Raw genomic sequence first — 27410 nt, 5'->3', positions numbered from 1 at the left:
TTACTGGTTTGCTTTGGACGCTTGCCAACTGGAAATTTACAACTCTCTGCAGCATGTCTTACAACAGATTCCATTTGAGGATTTAAATCACCCCCAAGGCCTACAGGCCATCATAAAACTATGTGTTGATGATTCCCAACGCTGTAGTGAAGTAGCATGAATCAAAAGGAATTTAAGTCATGAATTCCATGCTTGTAGGTGCTATAGACTAACAAGGCATATGCTGACAGAGGGAATGATTAGTTTGAGGTCAGCTAGCCAGATAAACACATTTCCCTGCTCTCATCTAAGCGAGATTCTCAGGAAGTGGGTTCTCCTCCCCTTATTATGTGCCAATGGCTCCTCAGCAGTATCCTTTTGGCATTGCTATGCTGCCAACAGCATTGCTTCAATGCATGTTTAACACTCCAGCATCTAGTTCTGTGAACTGTGGGGCCCTGGTAGCTGCCTGAGGGCAAGAGCTGTAAGCACTAAAAGATCAAACCAAATCCATCTACTCCAACAAGCAGTACAGAAAAAGCAGTGAAGATGACTCTCCCATGAGTATTCAGCACTGTTCACAGGGATGATTAGGTTACACACACCACTGAAGACAAGGGTCACTACAACACTGCTACTTCAGATGACATGACACTTTTAAGGGGCAGTGAAGATTTTTACTTAACTGTTCTAGGCTGTAGCAAGGATGATTTATGTTTGTGCTTAAAGGTGAAGAGAAGAAAAGAAACAAGGAGAGAAAGTTTAAGTCAGATATAGAAAATGAGAATGAGTTTAATGCAGATGATCAGCTAGCTGAACATGCACTAGTAGCTTGGCCTACATTGAGAAAACATACTGCCAGTTTTATTTTGCAGCACTTACACTGCACATAAGCATTGGCTACAGGAAAACAAGGGTTTAACTGGGAAGTCTGTCAAAGCCAACTCCAGGACAAAGTCAAATACCACCTGTAAATCCAGCATTTCACAAGTCTTGCTTTACATCCACCTACAGTTAGGCAATGAATTCCACATTGGACTTTCCAATATTAATTCACTCAAAGCCACAGCATGGCTCACAAGTACACACCTTCTAAAGGTGTCACCTTAGAATCTGTGACATGGCCATCTCTTAATTAAAGTCTACAAATTAAGGTAAAAAAATTAAGATGCATGAACAAGCCAATGAACATTGCAATCCTTCCAGCCCATAGAAACTAGAACACCTTGGGGTTTGAAAGTCACAGGTATATTCTCATTAGTCCTTTAGGCTGGCAACAGGTCTACAAAGAGATGCTCCTAGATGTTCTGCTAGCAGCTAAGGCTGATTTGTCAACGCCATCTTCCCTCACCCTTTTCACCTGGCCACTAATAGCATCCTGAAGTCTAGAAGAGCCTCTTCTATCCTGACTTAGAGCAAGTGATTTCTTCCCGCTTTCCTTGGCTTGCGGAGATTTATGTGCAAGGCTTGCTCGAATATTTTTCTGACTACATGGGCAAAGAAGTTGTGAGAACAGAGTATACATTCTCTGTGGGGGTGACTAAGACTAGGTGCAGCACCCTCATGAAACCGTATCAGACGGTAACTTGCATACCCAGCAAGTTACTCCCAAATCTTGCCGAACAGTCTTCACCGACCTAGAGACAACTGTAACTGCTGCAATCTTCTACAGACCACTGAAGTCATTACCGAAATCAGTGGTATGCATACTACATGCCTTAACCTGAAAGTGATGGAAATCACGCAGCATTAGGGAACCTTACAGGAAAACTGCACGTAACACTGCAAATTAAGGTCAGTCCAAAAAGTAAGGGCTGTTTACCTATGTTAGTTAATACTGGTATCAAGTATTCAGCAGAAGTCACCTTAAGATATTTAGCGCTATTTCTGCTAGTCAAGTAGATAATGAGGGAGATCAAACAGAATTAGTAGTTAAGCAACATACACATAACCAATCATGTCAGCGAAGGGTTGTTTGTAGAAAGCTTCATCTGCCACCCTAGGTAGCAAGTTGTCCAACAGGCAGGCAAGCAGGCAGGAGAAAAGAGATAAGGATGAGAAGTACAGAACACAGCTGAAGGCAGTTTTTAACAGGCACATAAACCTTGCATATCATCTATCACCTAGGAAAGCAGCTACCACATGACACATCACAATTAAGCCACTGACTGAGAGGGGCAACATAAGAGATCTGCTACATCCTTCCTAGCTGTGACCAGCTAAATGAGGACTAGAGTCCCAACATCAGCATTAAGTTACTCTCCTCCCAGAGGAAAGACACTAGTTAGGAGAGAAATCTCACCAGGCTGAGAATGCCAAACACTCCCTCCTTCAGAGGGACACTGTCCTATTTCCATAATGGCAGCTCTTGTTACATGGGCCCTGCTCCAGAATGAGTCACCTGAGCTCAAACGCTAACCAAGATATGGTGATATCAGGAGCTTTGATCACTACCCAGAAGCGTGCCATGAAACTGTATCAGATATTAACTTGCATACCCAATAAAGCATCTTGCAGAACAGTCTTCACTATTTTTCCTTGCCTCAACACTAAGTTAGAACTCTACTTACTCAAAGTAAACCTGTTGGCCAACTTAGGTAAGAAAAAGGTGTTTCAGAAACACAGTTCAGTTTAAGCTCTGTGGGCTCCCAAAATACAAGGCAGGCCTAGTGATTACCTGGAGAAAATGGCACCGGAAACTGTAGGTTGGAGACCTACGAAGTCAAAACCCTCCAGGGAGCCTCTAAGTCTAAGAATTAATTAGATTTGCAACCAAACCTTATCAGTTCCAGCGCCAGAGCTAATAAGCCAATTCAAATCCTATATATATTTAGTGGCTTAGATACAGCCAGCATTTAGTTCTGCACTAGCAGAACGGAGTCAGGTTATTCCTCAAGCACTTCCACAAGAAGAAGCCAAAGGTTTTACAGTATCTGATGAAGTAAGCTGTGGCAAAGGCTAACCAGAAGGTCACTTCCATGCGTAAAGGCAGCAAGTATGATTGCTAGTGCCAAGGTAATTACAGTCACTGAGGACCTGCACAGCTGGAAGCACGCGAACGAGTGGGCAGACTAATTAGCCTACTCTGGCCAATTTTAAGCCTTGCATCTTAAGGAACTTTCAGTATCATTATCTTCATTCTTTCCATAACTATCCTTAGACGTTCAATCTAACCTCTTAAAAAAAACCCCATAATCTAGTATAAGTATACTACTGGAGACCTATCTCTCAACAGGAAGAGTTACTTCAGTGATCTGAAGCCCTAGTGCCTTTGGAAATGCTGGAAGTATTCTAACCCTTCTGCCCCATTACTGCCATAGCCAGTATTGTATCTCTTCAGATAGCTAGAGAAACCTTACCTGTTGCTGGCTTTTGTTTTCTGGAGCTTTTCATCTTGCCTTGCATACCACTCCTCCAACTCTTTTATTGCTTTCTCTTTCCATTCCGCTTCCTGCTTTCGTGAGTTAGCATCTGAAGATTCAAGAACTGATTCGTCAGTCATGTCTGATCCAGATGGGTCCTGCTAACATTGCAGCTGATGGCTCTAGGACTTAACTACTCTAGTGCAGAGAGTCACTTGATCCACTCCGGTAAGGGCTAAGAGGTTTAATGACTGAGGCTTAGAACTCTGAATACTCAGTTCATTAGCTAATCAGGATGCCTGTGCTGCTAACTGACACAGCTCATTTCAGTTTACACCAAGCAGGTGTAGACTACTCATTGGGTAACTCTTGGCCTGTAAACTGTTCCAAAACAGAAAGTCATTCTATGCTAGCCCTAGAACAAGTTCAGTAAAGCCTCTGAGCTTAGAGAAAACAAGGGGGGGCCTGGCACTTGGCATGCTTATAGGTCCAATGTACAGTTCAGTACAAGCCCACCTGCTGTAAAGAGGAAGAGCAACAGACTCAGCTCTGTCCAGAATGATAATGTACTGAAAGTTGGCTTTAATAATATCAGGCAAAACTATCTCTTATTTAAATGAAAAGCAGGACAGTTTGTAGAGTTCCTGGGGCAGTCTAAAGGTAAATATCACTGCATTTGATAACAACTGTCTTCAGTTACTAGTCCATTACTTATTTTAACTACTGGATTAGGATCCACATGGTAACAGACGGCCTCAGCAATTACAGTATGAGCAGTTTTTTATCCTCAGAAAACAAACCTGACAGTTGCTGTTCTTGCACACCCATTTCTGCTGATAAAAGAAATTCATTTTCTGTTTATGATCGAGGAATAGCTTACGGGTAAGTACAAGGCAAGCCTCTCTGATCAGTGTTCACAGAGCCATTTGCTTGCTCATACATACACCAGTATCACCAGTCTTCTTTTTGGAAGACTCATCTTCCACCAAACTTGCTGCTCAAGCAGCAGGTTAGCTTTCCAAGAGCCAGCAGCCATAGTTTCGGGAATTCTCCCTGCTTAAGAAGCTGCCACCTACAAGCGAGTCACAAGCAAGAGTTGCCACTGCAAATACCCTCCTTACCAAGCTGCTCTAGGCGCTCCTTTTGCTCCTCTCTCCACTTACGAATACTTTCTGGTTCTGACTGCAGTCGATCCACTTGTGATATGGCAGCATAGCAGTCTGTAAGCCCATTAGTTTCCTTTAAGAAAGAGGACAGGAGTTATTTACACATTACAACTGTACATTTCAACTAACTGCCTGCAAGCAATAAAAAATTAGATACTATTCGAGCTGAGCACAGACACTCACATGGTGTTATACTGCATTTTTACTATGAAGATGAAAATCTTTCATCACAAATTACAGCAGAATTTAAGTAAATTAACACAAGGCTGCCCTTGGCAACCTGGGAACAAAGACAGTTTCAAGTTGACTGGGAAGTCTAAGTATACCAGAGCTTTAAACCTGAAGAAAGCGGAAGACAGTGCCCAGTACTCTAGCATGCAACCACAGGCTCAAAGGTTGTCTACTTCAGCTCACCTTAAATATTGGCTATAAAAATAAACCTTTTGAAATTTTTGTTATTGCGCACAGGACTTTATAGCTGTTCTCTGTAACTTTTGTCTACTTCGGAGATATTTGTAAACCTTAATTAAAAGCCGACTTCCTGTAAAGACAGTACATAATTTGGATTGCAGTAAGCAGCTCAGAACACAAGACGCAGCTCATCATTTAACTTTCAAAACAGTGCACTTACTAGGATATATTTTACCATACAATCAAGAGAGGCAACTAATAGGGCCACTGTTAATGTATCCAACTCCCAAAGCTGCTGAACGTTACATTATTTGACACAGAGGATACACCATGTTCAACAATTTACTGCCTCACTACTCCAAATAGAGCTAGTAAATCCCGCTCCAGACAGTATCGCCCGCATTACAGCTAGTAGCAGTTTTGGCTGCATCCTGTTGCTCTTTGGACCTCCTGCAGCCGTCGCAGTGAAGAAACAATGCAAAGAAACAATGATCTCTCTCACCAGAAGTGAGGCTAGAACAATACTGGTAGTAATGAAAGTTATTCAAGTCTCCAAGTTGAACATTCACTCCAAACACTATAGAGAAGTAGCTTGTATACTATCCTCTTCCCAATAACCCATGTGAACAGGGCTATCTAACTGACCTTCATACCATACAATGACAATTGTATGTATGTATTTGGCCTTGGCCAAACTGGTGTTATATTCAGTCACAGTGACCACCTTAGCATACCCCCTTCTTCGCTGGTACAGCAGCATCTTCCGCATTTGTCATACCATGCCTGATTAAAACGCTTTCATATCACCACAGAGATATTTAGCAGTTTAATTTCATGCAACTTTATATCATCGTAAAAACATGGAAGCTGTACAATGTTTTCTATCAGTTAGCCCCTCGAAAGATCAACCTTAAGACAAGCAGGATACATGATTTATCCTTACAGGACAAGCAGTTTGGAACAGTCTGCTTCAAACTAGGTATTCAGAATTCATTCCACTGAGCTTGCTGGCCACACCACAGAACCTGTCGGTCAGCCCACAGTGGTCATCCTATGAAGCCATAATGAAAAATACATTACTGCTCTAAATTGCCTTTGAGTTCAGAGGAGAGGCATAGTAGAAGCATTAATAGCTTTGATATAAGATAATAGAACAGAAGTTCCTCTTCGGACGAGTTAAGTACATTAGGGACAAGTCATGGAAAGCATTCGTTTAGATTAAAGCTACAGTACAGTATAACAGCACATTCTAAGTACAAAATACTTCTGCCTTACCTTGTAGACATCTCCATTCACCACTCCATCAACATCTGTAAAGAAGTGACTATAGTTTAGTGATTTGACAAAAACATAGCCAGATTAACTGACCAGAGTAACTTGTTCAGAAAGCTTATTTAACAGTATCTTAAACAGGAGTCATGCAAGCGATTGTTACTTGGGACCCTGCAGGGTCACTGCCTTATTTCTGCCCTTTTCCAACAGTTACCAATTGGCTTTTGCAGAGAGAAGCAAACCATCATTCTTCAGAACCAGTGCTACAGAGTCACTTCTTCCTCATGAGATCAGGCTGCAGGCCACATCAAACAGTGTTCTCAAGTTATTCACAAAGTTATTCACACTTTCTCCTCCCTGCCCTTGAAGCTGAATGCTAGAAAGCTGTTCATAAGTTAGAAAGCATGACTTCCGTTATTTTTGTCTCTCCCTGGAAGATTAAAAGCCCTGTAGGCCAGCCCTTAGTAACGTTTACCATACTTAGGTTACCTTCTAATTCCTAATCAGCTCAAAAGCTGTGACTAACATTTCTAGCAAAAACAGCTTTCAGCTACCTTGTGTGGTGACATCTTGGATACCTTCCTGCTCCCTGACTTGGCTGCAACATTATTCCCTCCAAAGGGACATTGGCAGTAAAGTCTCAGGAACAGGAATCAGATGGCAATCTTTGTCACAGAATCTGAACGGTTTGGGATTTCATCTTATTGAAGGAAGCAGCAGGGAACATCTGCCACGATCGAGTCTGTGAAACTATTCAAATCTCCAAAAAAATGCAAGAAGCACCAAGATTCTCAAGAACAGCTAACATATCATTCTGAGAAAGTGTCTGCCTGTGTGATGTTAGTCTCATCACTAACAGCCTTGCCTCACCTGTAACACTATGATGGGTAAACTGATCACACAGGAGTGTTTCTGCCATACTTAAAAAAAAACTCTTCAGTGAAAGCTGATATTGTACCAAGATCATCCAATAGTAAACTCAAGTATTTTCACCAGGAAAATACTCAAGTAGAGCAGTTAATTCAGCTGAAACTAAGAACACTATGCTGCTGCATCCTCTATCTCTTCTTTAAGGCTATGAATGTCCTAGCATCAGGCCACTGTTACTGACACAGGAAGCTCTCCTTACTCCTTTATCAGGAAACTGTATTAGCAGCCCTATTCCATAAGCCAGTAGCAGTATTCCACCCTATGGGGCAGAGAACCTGAAAGACATTAATTCAAATATGGTAGTTAAGTTTTAAAGATAGCAGTCCATGGAAACATACTTATTACCTTCAGGAGGGGAGAGATTCAATTCAAGTACATTGAAAATTTAGGAAAACACACTAGTTTCAGTTACAGGAATCTACTATTTTCTAATGAGATGCCTATATCTGAAAGAGGACAGCTACTCCATCTGCTTGCTACTTCTCAGCAAGTTGCAAGAGCCAAAAAGAACCGGTATGAGAGGCAGAGAGGCATAGATGCTGTTAGCTTCATGTCTGCTTCACAGCAGTTACCCTGCACACCATTTAATACTAAGATGGAAGTCCCCTCAAAGCAGATTTGTAGCAACCACTGTACATACACTGACTTGGCAATTACAGCTACGCTTAACAGCTCTACTGAACAGGTTTAGTAAAGATTAAAGCCCACAAAGAGAACATGCTTACATTCCACTCACCTTCAGTTTAGACTTAGTGTTTATCCATATATGGATGCTGCAGCAGTTGACCCCTTTTTGACAGGGCTGGAGTTGAAGCTAAGCTGCAGCCTATAAATCCTACAGGTATTAACTGCCTGAACACACCAGCTGTCCACTCTGCCCGTCTTGGAAGAGAGGAGGGCAAGGATTTTGCTGAGAGATGTGGCTGAGAAAGATTTATCCTTGTCAGGGCTACTTTTCTTCTGTTTGGAAACCCTTGCTAATAGCACAAAGCTCAGTGTTTTCAGAGAGCAGTGGAGTCAGAAGCTTTAGAAATATTAATACAAGCTTCCCACTTGTTTTGAGCTTTCTAGAACTTGTGATTAAGATGCAGAGTCAGCATGCTGACTAAGCATACTGCAAGCAGAAGAGGAAAAGGCACTTTACTAACATGCTGCAATATGGCTACGCAAGAACACTAAAGGGAACTGGATAAACATTCACATATTCTCTCATTTCAACTCTCCAGTCTCAATGTTTGCATAGTTCATTATCAAGTCTAGAATAACTATGTTTTCTAGCCTTCGTCTCAGTAAGCAAAGCTAGCTGTGTAGCAGGCTTTCATCTGCACTCATATCTGACTTCCTGCAGAAAAAGCCTAAATACTATTGCCACTATCGCTATGTTTTCATCAGCCAAGAACAATAACGAGAGCTCTCTGCTGGCATCAGAGCCTATCCAATTCTGTCACAGCACTGCATCTTGAAATCGCTGAAGTTAACACTGCACTTTCAGAACTGCTAAAGCTAGGAATGCCTCATATTCCTCGATTTTGCTTATGAACTCCAGAAGATCTAGGTTCTTTGAGACAAAGCTTCATTTCTAAGGATACGGTTATACAAAACACATCTAAACATCCAAAAGCTTCTGATATATATATATATATGTTGACAACAGGATATTGAGCTTTCACACAGCAACCAGCTAGTCTTTAGTCTGGAAGAGAGGTGAGAGCATGAACTGTGTCGGCTATGTGCATATGCAGGAGAGAGAGGGCAGTCAAACCTGCTAGAAACAGACATCAACAATCAGCGTCTTCCACCTGCACTCCAGCTTAATAGAGAAAGATTTGAGCAGCTTGAAGATAACTACAGCAACAGCTTCGTTACTTCAGTCCTTCAGTTGTAGACTCAATACATGGTGACTCTGCCAAGTTAAGCCCCCAGCGAAAGGAACGGCCAAGAAAGTTGACACAACTTCAGGAACTGGGCAGTCTGAGAAGATAACACTGGGTTTGGAAACATGCTACTCCTTCTGCAGTTGCGCTCTCTTTCTTGTACGCAGAAACTAGAGATTAGTTCCAAGACCATACAGCACAATTTTAGCCAATGGCTTACTTCTAGACTTGAAACATCTCCCTCTTTGAAAGAAATTTTAATATTGAATTTGAACAAGCAGTAAGCTGTGAGAGGCTTACTGTAGTGATGATCAGCTACTCTGAAGGCAACTCCCTGCAGTAACGCCAGGCTCTGTACTATTTGCTAGTCTTGCTTGCAAGCTTCTCCAAAGTCTGTTCTCAGTGCAGCAGATGAGAGGGCTATCAGAAGAGTTAGAGCCAGCAGCTTGCAGAGATAACACTTCTAATGTAAGCCAAACCATCTCCTACCTCACAGGTAGGACTCAACTATCCCAGCTACACTCTGGACTATCTAGCACGCAGGAGAAAAACTTCAATATGACTACACATAAAAGTAGTACATTATGAGCTACTTTTAGGCTCTGCTTTTAAACACCGAGTGTTCTGCTTCTTCACCTCTACTTCAAGTGAACTAGTAGCGATGATTCTAACAAAAGAAGAACATAATCAAGCTTCGTATAGTCTGGCATACAGTTAAGTTACTTCACCACTGGAAGAAGAGCTCTAGGTTGCTCCTCTTTTTCTTTGGGGAACTAAAGCATTCCCTTCACCTATTTGTCATTCATCACAGGATCACAGAAAAGTCTTTTGCTGAGTTTCTTGCATTCTGACCTAAGAAAACTTGGGGAGAAGAAATGACTTTTTCTAGCTACAAGCTTACCGCCACGCCCACGTGCAAAGTGAAGCACCCTTCTCAATCCCTTAGCCTTATTTCCTGTGTCCTAGTCCCAATTCTGCTGTAACAATAAAACAACAACAAAGTTCTCTCATTTTCAAATAGCTAGTAGGCTCATACTAGCCCCACCATCTCCCAAGGATCAGCAATAATGCTATGCCATGACAACTTCTGTAACTTTGTAACAGACGTAGCATTCTGTTGCTGCGGGCAAAATAGCTCTTGGAGCTCAGAGGAGCTTGGTCAACAGCATACCACCACAAAGAGACAGCAAGCGGAACAGATGCCAGCCTTTTCAGTTTACCATCTGTTTCAGTGCTACCTTTGGTGCTTTGGTGCTACTTTAAGGTAGCGCCTATGCAGCAAAACTCAGGGCAATAGCTGTTCCAAGAGTTAAGGAAGATTATCAGCAGTCCCTAACAAGTAACTTGTTCAATCTGTGGTTCCAACTGTACAGACAGGAAAAAACAATTCTATCCTAATTACTTTTTCAAGCCAATTGATATTCAGTCCCTGCAAGACTAATAAACGTTATGAGCTGTTATGGTTTACGGACAACCATGAAATGCAATCAGGTTTCTTAACTGCCAGACACTTCAAGCTTTAGCAGTTCACTTGCTATATGTTCTCAGCAAGCCTGAACGAGTGCAGCTTGAAGACCTAATACTGTAAGACTGGAGAAGGTTGAAAAACTCCACTCAAAATAAACGTAGGCATGAATTTACCACTGCAAAGGGGATCCCATTAAAAGAGACCAAGATACTAACTACTAGGTAACAATAATTACTCTATACAGTATTTCCCCATTTCCCAAATCAGGGATTATGCTTCACTTTTCAAGGGAAACCTCAACTAGTTTTCACATGCCCCAGAAGCTTGAACAGGACGACTGTTTACATACCACAGCCTTCTGGGTCACGGCCTTCTTTTAAGAAGTAGGTGACTATTTCTCACAGTATTTGAAGTCAAGATCTTGAAACCTCATTTGAGAGCTGCCTCAACTATGACTTTTGCTTTGGCATGTAAAAAGGAAACTTATCCACCAGGTCTATAGATAAGGAGATCTAAAAGGTTAAGGTTAAAAAAAGTAAATCCACAAATCCTTGGCCAGAATGCTTATGGATTTATACAGACAGTGCAAGGAGAAATTTGCATTCTCCTATTGAAAACATACAACGGTTTAGCTAATATGCTCTAGAGTACAGCTGTCTTTTTTTTTTTTTTTTTAAACAAATGTGATCAGATTATAAGAACTCTCAAAGATACAGAGCTGCAGAAGTCATCAGTCCTACGTCACCATGTATTATGCTCCACTTTTTACTTTTCGAGAGTACAGGCTCCCACAGTTCAACAAACAGATATTCTGCTAACAGAGGAGACCACCACAAGTCCACAAGCGCTACGTGCTACCCCTATTAAACAGGCCAGATCACACAAGCAAGCCATATGCTTGCTAGAAAGCAAGACGACATACAGATCACATCAACACCTACCAGATCCGCAGGCCAAATTACTGCATCCATATTTTTTATGACCCCCTTTCTGGTAGAAATCCTCCAGTAAAAGTTTTGCCTTCCATGCCAAGTGACCTTAAGTGTCTCATGAACTCCTGAAAAAGCAAAGCTTGAAAATTGTTTTTGTATATCCAGCTAATGTGGAAGTACTTAAGAAGTTGAGTTTTTGACCAGGAATTACACTGCAATAGCCACATTATATGCACATAGACAAGGTGTGGACCCGATCAATTCTAGCAGCCTGTTGGGAAAGATCAAAGTCAAAAAAGCTTCCAAAAAAGGGGTTAGTTTTCAAACAGCTACTTTAATGTTTCAGGGTCTGTTTGTTTGAAACTAAAGGACCAGGTAAGACCTAAAACTTCATAAAGCAACGTCTGAGGCTTCTGAAAGTGAAAGCAGAGGTGCCTACCACCTCTATTTCTGCCTTAATAGATAAAATACCCAGGCCAGGCTGTGTCTGGTATCAAAACAGGACGGTGTTTGGATAAGGACTGTCCTCAGTTCCTAAGAGCTTGAGGAAGCTACCCTCACGTAAACATCCCTTATGAGGGAAGCATGGAGTCCGTATGGTCTGGACTGTCTGAATGAGTTGCCTCTGAAGGACTGCACTGCAATTAGGTCAGCACTGGAATCCACACGTCTCCATGCTTCGCTTAATCTACCTACGCTTCGTCCCAGGAGGTAACATACACTTGCATCCTTGTACATAGGAGGGGCCCGCAATTTTCGAGATCAGGCTTCACGCCAAAGAGCTAATTCTGAAGAAGATGAAGCAGGGAGCAAAGTTACTCAACTCAGTAGCAGCTTCTCTAAAGGATAAAGGAACTCGTGCAAACTGTGCTCCCATAGACCCGGCGACAGGAACAAGCAAAGCCTGCCAGACACCTCAGTTCAGAGCAGCATCACCCTAGGCTTCCACCCGGACTGCAGTTTATTTAAATAACGTAAAATGAAGTGAAAGCCCTTTGCACGCAGAGACGTCCTCCGGTCCAGGCTAACCGACAGCACGCTCCTGCCCGCTTCCCGACGCGCCTAGCCGCCCTCCCCCAGAAAACCGCGCACCCTGCACCGTGCGTTTGCTCCGGTGCGGAGCAAAGGTCAGCAGGGAAGAGCGGCCGGCGGCGCGGCACAAGCAGACGGCCGCCGCCAGCAGGCGCCCCGGCCCGGCCCGGCCCGCAAGGCCCGCGCAAGCGGGGGCGCAAGCGGGGGCGCAGCGCGCTGCTCCGCCCGGGCCGGGCCGGGCCGGGCCGGGCCGGAGCGGCGCCCGCGGGGGGGGACGGACGCCCGCCGCGTACCCGCCTCGAGGTAGTCGTGGCCCTGCAGCGAGCCGGGCACCTCGCCGCCCTCCAGGATGCTGTAGCCCTCGTCGTTCTCGATGCCGGCGATCTCGTTCTCCTGCTGCGCCAGGAAGGCGGCGGCCGGGTCCTCCTCGGCGCCGTCGAGGGCCCCGTTGTCGCTGGCGGCGGGCGCCGGCGGCTGGGCGCCGAAGACCTCCAGGTCGGCCATGGCGGCGAGCGGGCGGGCGGGCGGGCGGCCGGGCGGGGGCGAGCGGCCGGGCGGGGGCGAGCGGCCGGGCGGGCGCGGTCGGCAGCGGCTTCCGGCCCCAACGCCCCCCGCCCCGGAATCGGCGCGCAGCGGGGCTGGGGGAGGGGAACGGCGCCCAAGGCGCGCCAATCAGAGCCGAGCGCCCGGCGGCAGCGCCGCCAATCGGCGGGAGGCGGGGGCGGGGCTAACGGGGCGCCCCGCGCGACGCTCTGGGCGGTTTCCGGCGAGGGTGAGGTGAGGGCAGGGGGTGGCGGCGGAGCCAATCAGGGTCGAGCGTGCGGTGGGGTGGGCGGGGGGTGTACGGGGAGGGGGTTGGGTGTGTGTGTGGGGGGGTGTTGTGGGGGGGTGGGGTGTGCGGGGAGGGGGCTGGGTGTGCGGGGGGCTGTTGGGGGGTGGGGTGTGCGGGGAGGGGGTTGGGTGTGCGGGGGGCTGTTGGGGGGTGGGGTGTGCGGGGAGGGGGTTGGGTGTGCGGGAGGGTGTTGTGGGGGGGTGGGGTGTGCGGGGAGGGGGTTGGGTGTGCGGGGGGCTGTTGGGGGGTGGGGTGTGCGGGGAGGGGGTTGGGTGTGCGGGAGGGTGTTGTGGGGGGGTGGGGTGTGCGGGGAGGGGGTTGGGTGTGCGGGGGGCTGTTGGGGGGTGGGGTGTGCGGGGAGGGGGTTGGGTGTGCGGGAGGGTGTTGTGGGGGGGTGGGGTGTGCGGGGAGGGGGTTGGGTGTGCGGGGGGGTGTTGTGGGGGGGTGGGGTGTGCGGGGAGGGGGCTGGGTGTGCGGGGGGCTGTTGGGGGGTGGGGTGTGCGGGGAGGGGGTTGGGTGTGCGGGAGGGTGTTGTGGGGGGGTGGGGTGTGCGGGGAGGAGGCTGGGTGTGCGGGGGGGGTGTTGTGGGGCGGTGGGGTGTGCGGGGAGGGGGTTGGGTGTGCGGGGGGGTGTACGGGGAGGGGGTTGGGTGTGTGGGGAGGGGGTTGGGTGTGCGGGGGGCTGTTGGGGGGTGGGGTGTGCGGGGAGGGGGTTGGGTGTGCGGGAGGGTGTTGTGGGGGGGTGGGGTGTGCGGGGAGGGGGTTGGGTATGCGGGGGGTGTACTGGGGGTGGGGTGTGCGGGGAGGGGGTTGGGTGTACGGGGAGGGGGTTGGCTATGTGGGGAGGGGGTTGGGTGTGCGGGGGGTGTACGGGGAGGGGGTTGGGTGTGCGGGGGGGGTGTTGGGGGGTGGGGTGTGCGGGGAGGGGGTGGGGTGTGCGGGGGGGGTGCTGTGGGGGGGTGGAGTGTGCGGGGAGGGGGTTGGGTGTGCAGGGGGTGTACGGGGAGGGGGTTGGATGTGCGGGGAGGGGATTGTGTGTGGGGGGGGTTGTGCGGAGAGAGGATTGTGTGTGCGGGGAGGGGGTTGGGTGCGCGGGGGGGCTGTTGGGTGGGGGTGTTGGGTGCGCAGGGGGGATTGGGTGCTCAGGGGGGTGTGCGGGGAGGGGATTGGCTGTGCCAGAGGTGGGGTGTGTGGGGAGGGGGTTGGGTGTGGGGGGGATGTTGTGTGTGCGGGGGTGGTGTGTGTGCTGGGGGGTGTGCGAGGAGGGGGTTGGGTGTGCTGGGGGTGGTGTGTGTGCGGGGGTGGTGTGTGTGCTGGGGGGTGTGCGAGGAGGGGGTTGGGTGTGCAGGGGGGTGTTGTGTGTGCGGGGGTGGTGTGTGCTGGGGGGTGTACGGGGAGGGGGTTGGCTGTGCGGGGGGTGTTGGGGGGGGTTGTGTGTGCTGGGTGTGTGGGGAGGGGGTTGGGTGTGCGGGGGGTTGCGGGGAGGGGGTTGGCTGTGCGGGGGGTGTTGTGTGGGGGGGTTGTGTGTGCTGGGGGTGTGTGGGGAGGGGGTTGGCTGTTCGGGGGGTTGCGGGGAGGGGGTTGGCTGTGCGGGGGGTGTTGTGGGGGGTGGTTGTGTGTGCTGGGGGTGTGTGGGGAGGGGGTAGGCTGTTTGGGGGGTTGCGGGGAGGGGGTAGGCTGTGCGGGGGGTTGCGGGGAGGGGGTTGGCTGTGCGGGGGGTGTTGTGTGGGGGGGTTGTGTGTGCTGGGGGTGTGTGGGGAGGGGGTTGGCTGTGTGGGGGGGGTTGTGTGTGGGGGGTTGTGGGGGGGTGTGTGGGGAGGGGGTTGGCTGTGCGGGGGGTTGCGGGGAGGGGGTTGGCTGTGCGGGGGATGTTGTGTGGGGGGTTGTGTGTGCTGGGAGTGTGTGGGGAGGGGGTAGGCTGTGCGGGGTGTTGAGGGGAGGGGGTTGGCTGTGCGGGGGGTGTTGTGTGGGGGGTTGTGTGTGCTGCGGGTGTGTGGGGAGGGGGTTGGCTGTGTGGGGGGTGTGCGGGGAGGGGGTTGGCTGTGCGAGGGGTGTTGTGTGTGCTGGGGGTGTGGGGAGGGGGTTGGCTGTGCGGGGGGTTGCGGGGAGGGGGTTGGCTGTGCGGGGGGTGTTGTGTGGGGGGGTTGTGTGTGCTGGGGGTGTGTGGGGAGTGGGTAGGCTGTTCGGGGGGTTGCAGGGAGGGGGTTGGCTGTGCGGGGGGTGTTGTGTGGGGGGGTTGCGTGTGCTGGGGGTGTGTGGGGAGGGGGTTGGCTGTTCGGGGGGTTGCGGGGAGGGGGTTGGCTGTGCGGGGGGTGTTGTGGGGGGTGGTTGTGTGTGCTGGGGGTGTGTGGGGAGGGGGTTGGCTGTTCGGGGGGTTGCGGGGAGGGGGTTGGCTGTGTGGGGGGTTGCGGGGAGGGGGATGGCTGTGCAGGGGGTGTTGTGGGGGGGGTTGTGTGTGCTGGGGGTGTGTGGGGAGGGGGTTGGCTGTGTGGGGGGTGTTGGGGGGGTTGTGGGGGGGTGTGTGGGGAGGGGGTTGGCTGTGTGGGGGGTGTTGTGTGGGGGGGTTGTGGGGGGTGTGTGGGGAGGGGGTTGGCTGTGTGGGGGGTGTTGTGTGGGGGGGTTGTGGGGGGGTGTGTGGGGAGGGGGTTGGGTGTGCGGGGGGTTGCGGGGAGGGGGTTGGCTGTGCGGGGGGTGTTGTGTGTGGGGGTTGTGTGTGCTGGGGGTGTGTGGGGAGGGGGTTGGCTGTGCGGGGGGTGTGTGGGAAGGGGGTTGGCTGTGCGGGGGGTGTTGTGTGGGGGGGGTTGTGTGTGCTGCGGGTGTGTAGGGAGGGGGTAGGCTGTGCGGGGGGTTGTGGGGAGGGGGTTGGCTGTGCGGGGGGGTGTGCGAGGAGGGGGTTGGTTGTGCGGGGGGGTGTTGTGTGGGGGGGTTGTGTGTGCTGGGGGTGTGTGGGGAGGGGGTAGGCTGTGCGGGGGGTTGCGGGGAGGGGATTGGCTGTGCGGGGGGTGTTGTGTGCTGGGGGTGTGTGGGGAGGGGGTAGGCTGTGCGGGGGGTTGCGGGGAGGGGATTGGCTGTGCGGGGGGTGTTGTGTGCTGGGGGTGTGTGGGGAGGGGGTAGGCTGTGCGGGGGGTTGCGGGGAGGGGATTGGCTGTGCGGGGGGTGTTGTGTGCTGGGGGTGTGTGGGGAGGGGGTAGGCTGTGCGGGGGGTGTGCGGGGAGGGGGTTGGCTGTGCGGGGGGGTGTTGTGTGGGGGGGTTGTGTGTGCTGGGGGTGTGTGGGGAGGGGGTTGGCTGTTTGGGGGGTTGCGGGGAGGGGGTTGGCTGTGCTGGGGGTGTGCGAGGAGGGGGTTGGCTGTGCGGGGGGTGTTGTGTGCTGGCGGGTGGTGGCATTGTGGTGGCAGTCCTGTGTGGGGGCGGTTGTGTGTGCCATTGGAGGGCGTTGGGGTGGTGTTTTTGTGGGGGGTTGGGGCCGGGGCGGGGGAGGTTGGAGGCATGATTGCGTGTGCTGCTGGGGGGGTTGGGGAGGGTTGTGGGGGGCGGCTGTGTATGCCACAGGAGTGGGAGGGTGTTGTGTGCGCCATGGGGGGCGGGTTGCGGGGGCAGTTGTGCGCCCCCTGTAGGGGGTTGTGGGGATGGGTGTGCAAGCCAGTGAGGGGCAGGTGGGGGGTAGTTGTCTGTGCTGGGGGAGGGCGTGGGGATGGTTGTTTGTGCCGTGGTGTGGGGGGATTCGTGGGACGGCTGTGAGCTGCACTGGGGCTGGGGGGCAGTTGTGCGCGCCGTGGGGGGGGCTGCAGGGTGCCCATGGGGGTCTGTAACGCTCCTTTGTGTTCCCAGGCAGGAGGAAGAGCAGGGATGTGCCCTGCGTGTCTGCAGGGGCCCAGCTGCCGTGTCTGTCAGGCGGCTGCCACGTGGGCCAGACCTGTGCCGAAGCACAGCTTGGGGCGGGCTGAAGGCGAGCGCAGCGCTCTGCAGGTGCTTGTGACCATCACGCTCAGGTGACCCACTGATTTCCGTTTCTGGATCAAGAAGCCACAGTCTGCTTTCGGTCTCTGTCAGAAACTGGCACACCATTGTGCTGCCCTCAGATTACTCAGTTTAAGTGAAGCAGTGCTGTACTCGCTTGGTATTTTTGTGGCGGCTTTGTTATGGAAATAGTTTGACCCTAGGTTTCCGAGGAGCAGAGTCTCACGTATGTCTAGCAGTGAAATTAAATATTTATTTAAATGACGGTACAGTAAAGTAACAGCTCGAGCTGGCTGTCGCCGGGGAGGGACCCTGAACAGAGAAATTCTGGGGTATTTATACTCCTTACGGTCTTATTTCCCCACCTGCCTGTGACAGTCTCTTCCACTCTTCTTTACTGAGTTGGTGATCTCTTTCCTCTTGACTGGTTCATGTCTGCATCCCGGGACAGTTGCTCTGTTCCTGCTTCATCATGCCTTATCTTATCTGAAGGTTAACCGTTACCTCTGTCCATTGTGTGCTGTGTCCTTGAGGGCTGGTTCTAGCTGGGTTTGCAGTCACATCCTCAGCAATGTCTCTCGAGCTCATTTCAATTCAGTCCTGCGGCCTACAGGCTTCATCTACTTTAGGCACCAGTGCTAAGCTGGGCTAGAGCTCAATTAGCTCCCTTTTCCAACAGGCTTCATGCCCAAAATACGCAAGTCTGTCCTGAATCTTGCCTAAAACAAGAGTGGGGCAGACAGAAGCTATTATTCCAGCATAAATGCTAATACAATATTAATCCATTAGCACCTCAGAGATGAATCTGAACCTGCAGAATGAGTAACTAAAAGCATCAGTGTTTTGTGTTGCAGTGTTGTATAATTTCTATCTGGAAAGGTTAAATTTAGTGTAATTTCAAATTACATCTGTACAATATATTGCATGTTACAGTCTGACAAAAGTGTTTGTTTGCGTGACAGTGTGACTTAAGCAGCCCCTATCCCACCCAAGTTTTTCAGCTACATTATTTTTAACTCAGTTCCCTTTCCGTATCTGGCTTATCACACAGATTTGCAAACAGTTTATTAACATGGTCGACAGTAAGGGGAGAGAAAAAGGATGACTGAGAAGGGGCAGGATGATGCCCTGGGCTCTTAAGTCGTGCTGTTGCTGCAAGAGGTCTTCGTTCAACTACACTTAAGAGTATAGGCATGTTGCCTCTAAGCCTTTGGGCATGTTTCATGGTGTATTAGAGATAAACAGTCCAGGTTTATGTTATAATCCCATTCAGACAAGATTCTGAAGGTGGCCAAATTCAGAGAAAAGCCTAACTCTGGAAGTCAGTTCTTTCCTACATGAATTGGCTCAATGAGATGAACTGCATTTTTGGTTACACCCCTCCTCCACTGTGAATATCATTTGCTAAGAGAGAAAAAAAAAAGAGCAGGGTAGTCGAAACTCATCCAGCAGAACAGAAAGCACCTCCCACCTCATGTAGTGAACTAAAACATATGCCTGGTTTCTTCTGTGAAAACTCAGAATGTAGCTTGGTGGGAAAGCTGGATTTTCCTGAATTCTATCTTTTATCTCCTAGTAAAAAATGCATAGCGTGGTTATTTATTTTCATTAATCTTGACCAGCCACAGAAAAGTTCAAGAGTAAAGAACGATAGCTCATAGGAAGCAGCCCTGCCATTCAGAACAGAAGACTGCATATAAAAATGACACAGCATCACAAAGCGTATTCCGTATCCACACAGAAACACTCGCTGGCGTTGTCCCATAATTGGTTATACTAGAACTCTTCCATATGCGTTTTCATCACTGCTCCTTCATTACAGCAAACAGCAGTGGAGTCCCTTTAACTGTTAGGGAAGAGTGAATGCTGGGTGACAACTTACCAACTTCCTCATTTGCTCTTCCAGTACCTCTTGGCCCTATGGGGACTTCTGATGACTTAATAACACAAACAGAATGTTGTGATTTCAAATTAAAACTAATTCTGGTTTCTCGCTCGTCTCTAACATTGCAGAATAGGGAAGAAGGAATATGAAATATAAGCAGAATTATAAATTTGTGTTTGACTGCAAGGTAATTGTTATCTCAGTTCCATCAGAATGGGTCACGTTAACCACTGACTTCAGAGGCAAATAAAAATAGTGTTATTAGATCTGGTTGGATGATGAGCTACACAATTTGAACGCTACCTAGAGTTCAGATGCTTGAAATACTGCACTGTCAAAAGGATTCCATTTGTTCCTGCTTTCCTATCCGAAAAAGTAGTCAATATAATCTCTTTTTTTCTGAAGGAGGATGTCACTGCTTAGGGGCCGCTATAGACTATAGCAGTGGTGCCCCTTGTAATTCACGCGTAGTGCTCTGTTGCTATGTCACACTGATAGGACAGTTCTGGACAGGAACAATAAATGAATAACCCATAATGGACAGACCAAGGACCATCAGACTTCAGAAGACCTTCAGGCTGGTTCAGTTTCTCCACAATTTCTGGGAGCACAATGGCGTATAATTCCCATTCCTAAGTGTACTGTCCCCTACTGTAAAAGTTGTTCTAAAAGGTGTTTGGCTTTTCTTTTTTAAAGCAAGTGAAGAAGTAAATTTTTCAAGCATTTGCCAAAACGTGAGATCGCAGTTGTGTATGTACAACATTATGGAAAGCACTGCATCAGAATAGTGGGATTGTTACTGGCTATTTCAAAAGGTTTTTGATTTAGGAAATGATCCATTCAGTAGAGTATGTGTTTCCAGAGCAGAGAAGAAAATGTTAAAACCAGTCCTTGCAATTCTCTGGTAACTGTTTCAGTAGGCAGATGAGACAGACATTGTATGAATGACATCTGGACACCTAACAACATCTAACCAAACCGCAAGAAATCTCTCTAAGAGCCGCGTTGTACAAGAGCTGAGAGTTACAGCAATAAGAAAGGTGGGCACATAATGACCAGGGTCTGGTTCAAGCTCATTGAAATCACTGAATAGATTTCCTTAACCTGCTAATGACTAGGGATCCTTCAAGCTACAGGGACAAGTTAGAAAAAAACTTGTTTTCCAGTTACAGGAGGCTAATGTTTTCTAACTAGACTGAAAGATGACAGTATGGATGCTGCAGCAGTTGACCTCTTTCTGACAGAGCTGGAGTTGAAGCTAAGCTGCAGCCTATAAATCCTACAGGTATTAACCGCCTGAACACACCAGCTGTCCACTCTGCCCGTCTTGGAAGAGAGGAGGGCAAGGATCATTCAGGCAGGATCAAACTAGAGACTGACGTTTACTGCTGCAACACCCAGGAGAAACTAGTCTTTGAGTATCTCGTTCAGTTCCCTGAAACAGGTAGTCCTGATCTCCAGGAGGAGGAGCGAAGTTTTGTTTCATGAAACAGACTCCTGGGGAAGCATCAACTGACCAGCCAGCTTGGAGGGCTAGTCAGTCTTGAAGGATCTCACCACTACTTCGTATACGTATTGACAAGCATGTCTTCTGCTACCAGGACTGTGCCACCACAGCAAACCTGAGTTGCTTTCAGTTTCCCATCCTGATTTGTTTCCAAGTGAATCCACCTGGATAGAGCAGAGAGGAGATGCTGCTGGTAGCATCTTCAATGCGTTAGGCACGTTATAAACATACAAGGTACCGTTGCTGTTCCAAACAACGCCCAGTGACAGGAGGTAAAGAAAGAAAAGTAAAACACAGCAAAGTAATAGGTGGTTTGCACACAGACTCCCTAATTTCATGCAGTGTTGCCACATTTTTTTGCTGTTTCAGCTGTATCTAATTACCACAGCACTGCCTAGTGTTCAAGAAGAATCTGAGTAAGCAGAGGGTAGAGGCTCTCTACTGAGAGATTAGATTCTCCATGCTTAAGGGAAGTGGAGATACACAAAGATGAACAGAGCAGAGGGACAGACTGCCAGAGCAAAAAGGTAGGAAGTAAAATGACAAGAGACCAGGGAGGAGTGGTAACGAGAGGCAGGTTTGCAAAGACAGAGACAAGATACTTCAAAGACATACAGAAGAACGCATACATAGACACATAGAGATACAGCAATACTGTGATAGCAGAGCCTGGGGAGCACAAGATTATCAGACCACGTGTTATACAGTTTTGGGTAAGGAATTAGACATCAAGGGTGGATCTTTCAGGAAAGAAGCGACAGGTAAAGGGCAGGATCATGATATTACGTGAGGTCTCCCCAATGAGATTACAGTGGGCAGTGTATATTTATTCTGAATGCCCATTTAGAGATGCCAAAGACCAGGTATTTTATAAACCTTGTATTGGTTTGAGCCACTTCTGCCATGGATTTGTAGCTGCAAGAATTCAGCGCTTCTGTAAATTAAATCACAATGCCTCAAATCACAGGGCCATAAAATGAGGAATGCAAATCGGCAATTACATAAGAAAAGCTTGTTTCAGTAGTTTGTGCAGCATCACCCAGCAGCTCTGTGGCAAAGGCAGTGGGAATCATATAACTGACTCAGCTTAGAGACCAGCTTTTCTGTTCCAGAAACTTTATTCAGTGTCTGCCTAAAGAGTTCTAAAGGGCTCTCGGACAATCTCTTCCACTACACCTGGTACAAGTTGGGGCAGGATCCCTGGCTGGAGAGAGGAGGCGTCATTTGCTGAGTATTCTATAATGATTATGCTAAAAGAAGGAATAATGAGGGCTGAAAAGCAATCTCAAACTGGGGAGCCCTTATCTTTTCAGTTTTTATAGTTCTTTGTGTATACCGTTATCAAATCAAATAGCAGTCTGTCCCAGTGATATGCACAGCATTGGAAGCTGTGTAGTGTGGGAGGGAGAAAATATGTTGAAGGCCTGGTTAGATTCAAGCTCTTTACCAGTTTTGGAATGTGCTCTAGGGGATCACAGACCTTTTCTCCTGTCATTTTTCCACGTTTAACATCATCTTTTCCACATCCTTCATTGTGCCCCTCCTCTGCCTTTTTCTCATGCAGGTTGCTTATTCCCAGTCCCATTTGTGTCATCTTACTGATCCCAGTAAGGACTAGCTCTTCAAATTTCATGGTTCAGTCCCTTGACCTGCTATTTCCAGCCCTCTCCCTTCTCACCAAAGCAGTCTTTCTCTTTTGACTCATGTGCTGGTTCCCCACTCCAACACCTTTCAATCAGACTTGGCTCCTCATCCAGTCTAAATCCCGTTCCCCCCAGTCCACTGGCCCAGTATCAGCCAGTCTCACTTATCCCTGGCTCACAGTCATTGAAAGTCTTTGAAATCTTGTGACAGACTATGTCCGTCTGCTTCCAGAAAGTACAATTCACTCAACTGCTAGCAAGTATCCACTCATTCAAAATACACATGGCATTAAAGCTGGCAAGAGAAAGGTGTGCAGAGCATAAAGAGAAGCATTCTGGCAGTCTTGACTAGGCAAAGCTTGGGTGGAATCTAAGTTCAGATGAGGCACTGAAATAAAGAAAATCTAGAGAAAACAGTTTCTTCCTGTCACCAGAATGAGGTATACCACCAGTGACTGTTGTCTAGCGGCCCGGTAAAACAATATTGTCATTGCCAGTGAGAGGCTTAATGCTAACTTTGCAAGGCCACAGGACTGGTGGGCTGTTAGGCTTGTTATCAGCTTGTGCGAATTTGCTGTGTGAACTGGAGCTGGGTACCAGGTGTCTCTTGTTATGATGAGGAGTGTAAGTGTGGGATAATAGCAAAGACCTTGAAAATATGGGCACAGGCTGAAAACAGAGGCCACAAGACTGTAAACATCTCACTGATGGTCAGCTATTGGTTACTGAAGGAATACAACCTTAAGAGCTGGGAAAAACTGCTTTGCACATAACAAGGAGAACAAGGAGACAGTAAGCAAGAAAGCAGTTGAACAACAGGATAAAGCACCTAACGTGGGCTGGGGAAGTTAACCCCTGCCTGCACTGCACAGCATATAGTCCAAGGCATGGAGGCCAAAGACGGACAGTCTGCTGTGAAACAAAAAGATGTTACAAGACGATCAGATCTTGATAGCAGAGAGAGACTGCTGCTGAGAAATGATCGTCGTCACTGGATCACCAAGGAACCGTCTTGCTGCACACTGACTCAAGGCTCCAAGCACGCTGCCTGCTTCAAGGACCGTGACCCTTCTAAGATCTTCTGTCCTGCCAGCCAGTCTCCAGGCCTGTGTACAGCAACACAAGCACATGTCTGTCTGAGTGCACAGGTCATGTGCACTTGGCCTCTCGAGCTCTCTAATTCCTCAATAAAGCCTTATTGCATATACATTCAATGCACTGTGGTCAGGCTTAAAAACACACTTCTCCTTAAAATTCTCGGCATAAGATGGTTGTCCCACTGAACTAAAAACGAAACCCCAACAACAGTACCAGGATTTTAGACATCATAGAGGTTAACAAAGTACAATTTTGCAATTGCTGTTGCTACACCCTCATCAGGAACATGAGAGTCAAGGATCCCCGACATTTGACATCACGAAGTAGGTCCTACCCCTACTCATTTGCTGTGGGATTTACTGCCTTCATGAAAATGACAGTATCAAGGCTACTAGCTATTTCTAGGAGGTGGCAGTATAAAACTGCCCAAGTTGGAACAGCTCTCTCACTGTTTTGAACTTCCTGTAATTTTAATGTTTCTTGCTTTTTTGCTTTACAGTAGAATTAAATCTGCATATTCTCTTACATTCAGTTCTACTGCTCTAACACAGGATAACGAAAACCACAGGGTCTTGCTCTTTTGCCATTTCAGATCATAACAGAGAAAGCCGTATTCTGCCATCAGGAAATTATTGCAAGAGTTAATTATTTGTGCTCTGGAGGCATCTTCTTCCTGCTGCAACAAAGAGGTGTATGTATCTGTTCTGGAGAGCTGATGGTAAGCATTTGTATAGGAAAAACCTACTGAACCTTGAGGAACAAGTTGGGGCTTTGGGTTGCAAACCATATTGCTTGATTGAACTAATGCCTCATGAGCAAGCTTATTGGAGGGTAAACTAAAATTTAGTGACCCTTAACACTTTAGAAGCTTCCTTTAGAAGCCACTCCAAGTATCCCCATTAAGAAATACTTTCTTAATGAGCTGCTCTTTCAGTTAGCTAATTTTTGAGGAAAACTTTGTTATAATTATTCTCAGCATTTAACACACTTTCTGTGCTAAGGTAACTCCAAAATTGTTCTGTGCAGCCAATAACGAGTATGAGGTGGTTTCGTAGTTAATTGACCATTACAATCTGAAATTTCAGCAGATCATAGCATGGCTTGTAGCCCTATATAATTCCTCAGATAATATTATTATGGCCCCCTATGAGGCATATTACTAATTCCTGTAACATGCCTCTAGTTTTTTATTCTCTTTATAAACTGTTCATAAGCATACAGAACATACATTGTGCAATACATATTATGCACAGTGTAACCCTTTATGGCTTAAAAAGGGACTGTAATTTCTACAGCTGCAGTTCAGCACCCACAAATAAACTATGGCTGCATTTGTATCCATCTGCATGTGACTATAGTCGCTGTAATTGACCAGCAGAAATGGCTAATACAGGTTCAGTCACCCTGAAACTTTCCTGGCTATGAAACAGCCCCTAAATGGACCCGTTTCTAGAGCACTGGTAATTTCTACGTGGATACACACATTTCTGCTCTTTATATATCTACTAGTTTCCTTACGAGGTGATACTGCTGAGTAGTGGAGAAAGCAACAAAATTGTCTTTTTTTAGTTAATTCCTATTTATTCACTGATTAGGCTTTAAAAAACCTATTTGCTCTGCAGCCCTCACATGGACAAAGCAAAAAATGGAATTTGTATAGTGTCCTCTTCCCACCATCATCTACAGGTCTCATTGCATTATAAAAAGTGGTATCCGTTCCATGCCTCATCTCAGAGCTGATGGTATACCATATATACATGATATATATATATATCATGGTATACCATTATATCAAGAGCATTTCTGGTCTGAAATGGAGGGTATTTCTTAGGCTGGGTCTAGCATATTAGCATGTCAGCTGAGGGTGTGGTTTTTCTGTTCAAGTAGTCACTGTCACTGTCACTGCAGTCTCTCACAAGGATGCAGTTCAGCTCTGGGAACAGCCATACCAGCAAAAAGTCCCTTTACACTACTACAGCTGCAACTGACGCAGCAATGACCCGGATAGGGACTGCTAATAAGAACCCTCCAAATGTTCACTGGAAGGACAAGTCCATAGTAAGCAATTTTAGGCTAGTGGTTCCGCTCCATGGGATGTGGCTGCTACTTCATTGTACCAGTAATGCCACCTCTGAGCATTTAAAAATGATGACTGAGACTCCAAAAGGCCAAGAGATTTCAGGGTTTGTTTTTTACATACGTGTGATTCTTTTTAGTCTTCCAAAGTGAGGAGCAGACACTGGAGAAAGAGAGAGGAAAGCCACGGGCCCTAAGTTTATGCAGTCATCTCAGCTTAAGTCACAGAAAATACAATGTCACTGCCGCAGTTCAGAAGACAAAGTGTTAATTCTCTCTGTCCCTAAAGAAGGGAGAAGTAGGGAGAAGTAGCTTACCTCCTCATTTCTCCTCAGCATCCTTCCTGAGACCAGGTTGGTAGTAGCCTTGCAGGGAGTATGGGAGACAGACCATTTTTCCAAGTCTCACTCTCACCTGATAGGCCAAAGGGAGTTCACGGACATATTGCTACAGATAATGTGCAGCTTTAGCCCATGCATGGTATTGGGAGACAGAAATGTGACTTAAGATAAAACTCAGGAATTTCCGCAGTTCTATAAATAATATAGACATCATTGTGAGACTGTACTGTTTTCACTACTTTTACACAATTGACCTAACAGTGAGAAATCATTCAAACATATCAAGTTCCAGGCAACTGTGGTTCCTGAACACGCTTAAGGTTCTAGGCCCAGTATATGGACTGCTGCTCTGGTGAGGAGCGTCAGCTGCCAAACCCAATATCACATCCGGACACACAATCTATTAAGAGAATTGTAGTTTCTCTATGCTGCATGCCAATGGCAGTGGACAATCTGGCAACTTTGGATAGATAATTCATTATTATTTTACTACTTCCCACTTGTGCTATTGCCACAATCATAAGGCAATTCATTCCTGGCATGAAAATGAATGCACGATACCTAGTGCTGGCTATGAATCACAGAATGGTTGAGGTTGGAAGGGGCCTCTGGAGATCATCTAGTCCGAACCCCCTGCTCAAGCAGGGTCCTCTACAGCATATTGCCCAGGATTGCGTCCAGACGGGTTTTGAATATCTCCAGGCAAGGAGACGCCACTACCTCTCTGGGCAACCTCTTCCAGTGCCCTGTCACCCTCACAGTCAACAAGTTCGTCCTCCTGTTCAGACAGAACTTCCCGTGTTTCAGTTTGTGCCCGTTGCCTCTTGTCCTGTCACTGGGCACGATGGAGAAGAGTCTGGCCCCATCCTCTCGACACCTCCCCTTCAGATACCTGTAGACGTTGATGAGATCCCCTCTCAGTCTTCTGATTGAATGTTCAATCAATTCACACTAGCCCTGAACTTCATTCAAGATATTTTACACTCACTGGGTCAAACTTGTGCATCACATTTATATTGCTGCTGTAAGTGCTCATGGACTAATGGAAGAACAATTTAACTATGTAATCCTGTGTATACCATGTTGTTAATTCAACGTTATAGAATATAATTCCAAATGAAAGCCTTTCAAAAGTACTTCTACCTATCAAGTCTACAAAACATAACGGAATAAAAAGTAACATGAGGCCAGTACCCAACAAACTGCTCTATAAGCTTTGGCCTTGTTCATTGTCTTAGGAAGCTGTACTGTCACCAGCACGTTAACAGGAGATTCTTGAAGTGCTCTCCTGGATAAAAAAAGGACATCCCTGAGATGTGTTTCCAGGTGAACTCTTGCTCCCCACTGTCCTCTGCAGTACAGGATGGGGTTGATTTTCTTGGTGTGGTTTAGAGGAGGCAGATGTCCGCAGTTGGCCCTAACTTACTTAGTAGCAGCCTGCAGTGAGCTAAAGGAGCAAGTTAATTCACCTCTCCCCTTCAGGTATGATCAGGGCGTGGAATGGCTAACCACGAGGACATCTGGGAACGCAGAGTGTTTTCTTCTTCAGAGCTTTTACTTCATCATTTTTCTCCAAAGAAAGATACATATTTGAAGGCAATTATTTTGTACAGAGGAAATAAACTGTGGTTCACACAAGTAAAGA

General features: G+C 47.7%; 2 protein-coding genes across 4 annotated transcripts in view; one reads left to right on the top strand and one right to left on the bottom strand.

Moving 5' to 3' along the window:
* The window catches only part of CLTA (clathrin light chain A), a 13873-nt gene extending 815 nt beyond the window's left edge, over nucleotides 1-13058 (bottom strand). Inside the window, exons 1-6 of one of the 3 annotated variants that reach the window (XM_068928594.1) lie at nucleotides 12720-13000; nucleotides 6194-6228; nucleotides 4463-4580; nucleotides 3339-3450; nucleotides 1925-1978; nucleotides 666-701 (exon numbers count right to left, since the gene is read on the bottom strand). In XM_068928594.1, coding sequence (XP_068784695.1) covers nucleotides 666-701; nucleotides 1925-1978; nucleotides 3339-3450; nucleotides 4463-4580; nucleotides 6194-6228; nucleotides 12720-12930 — 566 coding nt within the window. In that variant the 5' untranslated portion in view covers nucleotides 12931-13000. Of the gene's footprint in view, nucleotides 1-665; nucleotides 702-1924; nucleotides 1979-3338; nucleotides 3451-4462; nucleotides 4581-6193; nucleotides 6229-12719 lie in introns of all 3 variants that reach the window. The other 2 variants (XM_068928595.1, XM_068928596.1) reach the window with 2 other exon arrangements.
* Nucleotides 12069-27410, top strand: LOC138064563 (uncharacterized). The gene is made up of 5 exons (XM_068927780.1): nucleotides 12069-12105; nucleotides 12734-12921; nucleotides 17087-17247; nucleotides 20345-23671; nucleotides 23941-27410. The coding sequence occupies exons 1-4, from the start codon at nucleotides 12069-12071 to the stop codon at nucleotides 20586-20588; spliced, it is 630 nt and encodes a 209-aa protein (XP_068783881.1). The 3' UTR covers nucleotides 20589-23671; nucleotides 23941-27410.

Source organism: Struthio camelus, chromosome Z, assembly GCF_040807025.1.
Source record: "Struthio camelus isolate bStrCam1 chromosome Z, bStrCam1.hap1, whole genome shotgun sequence".
NCBI lineage: Eukaryota > Metazoa > Chordata > Aves > Struthioniformes > Struthionidae > Struthio > Struthio camelus.
Note: the sequence above shows the minus strand (reverse complement) of the source record. Positions and strands in the feature narration are given on the sequence as shown.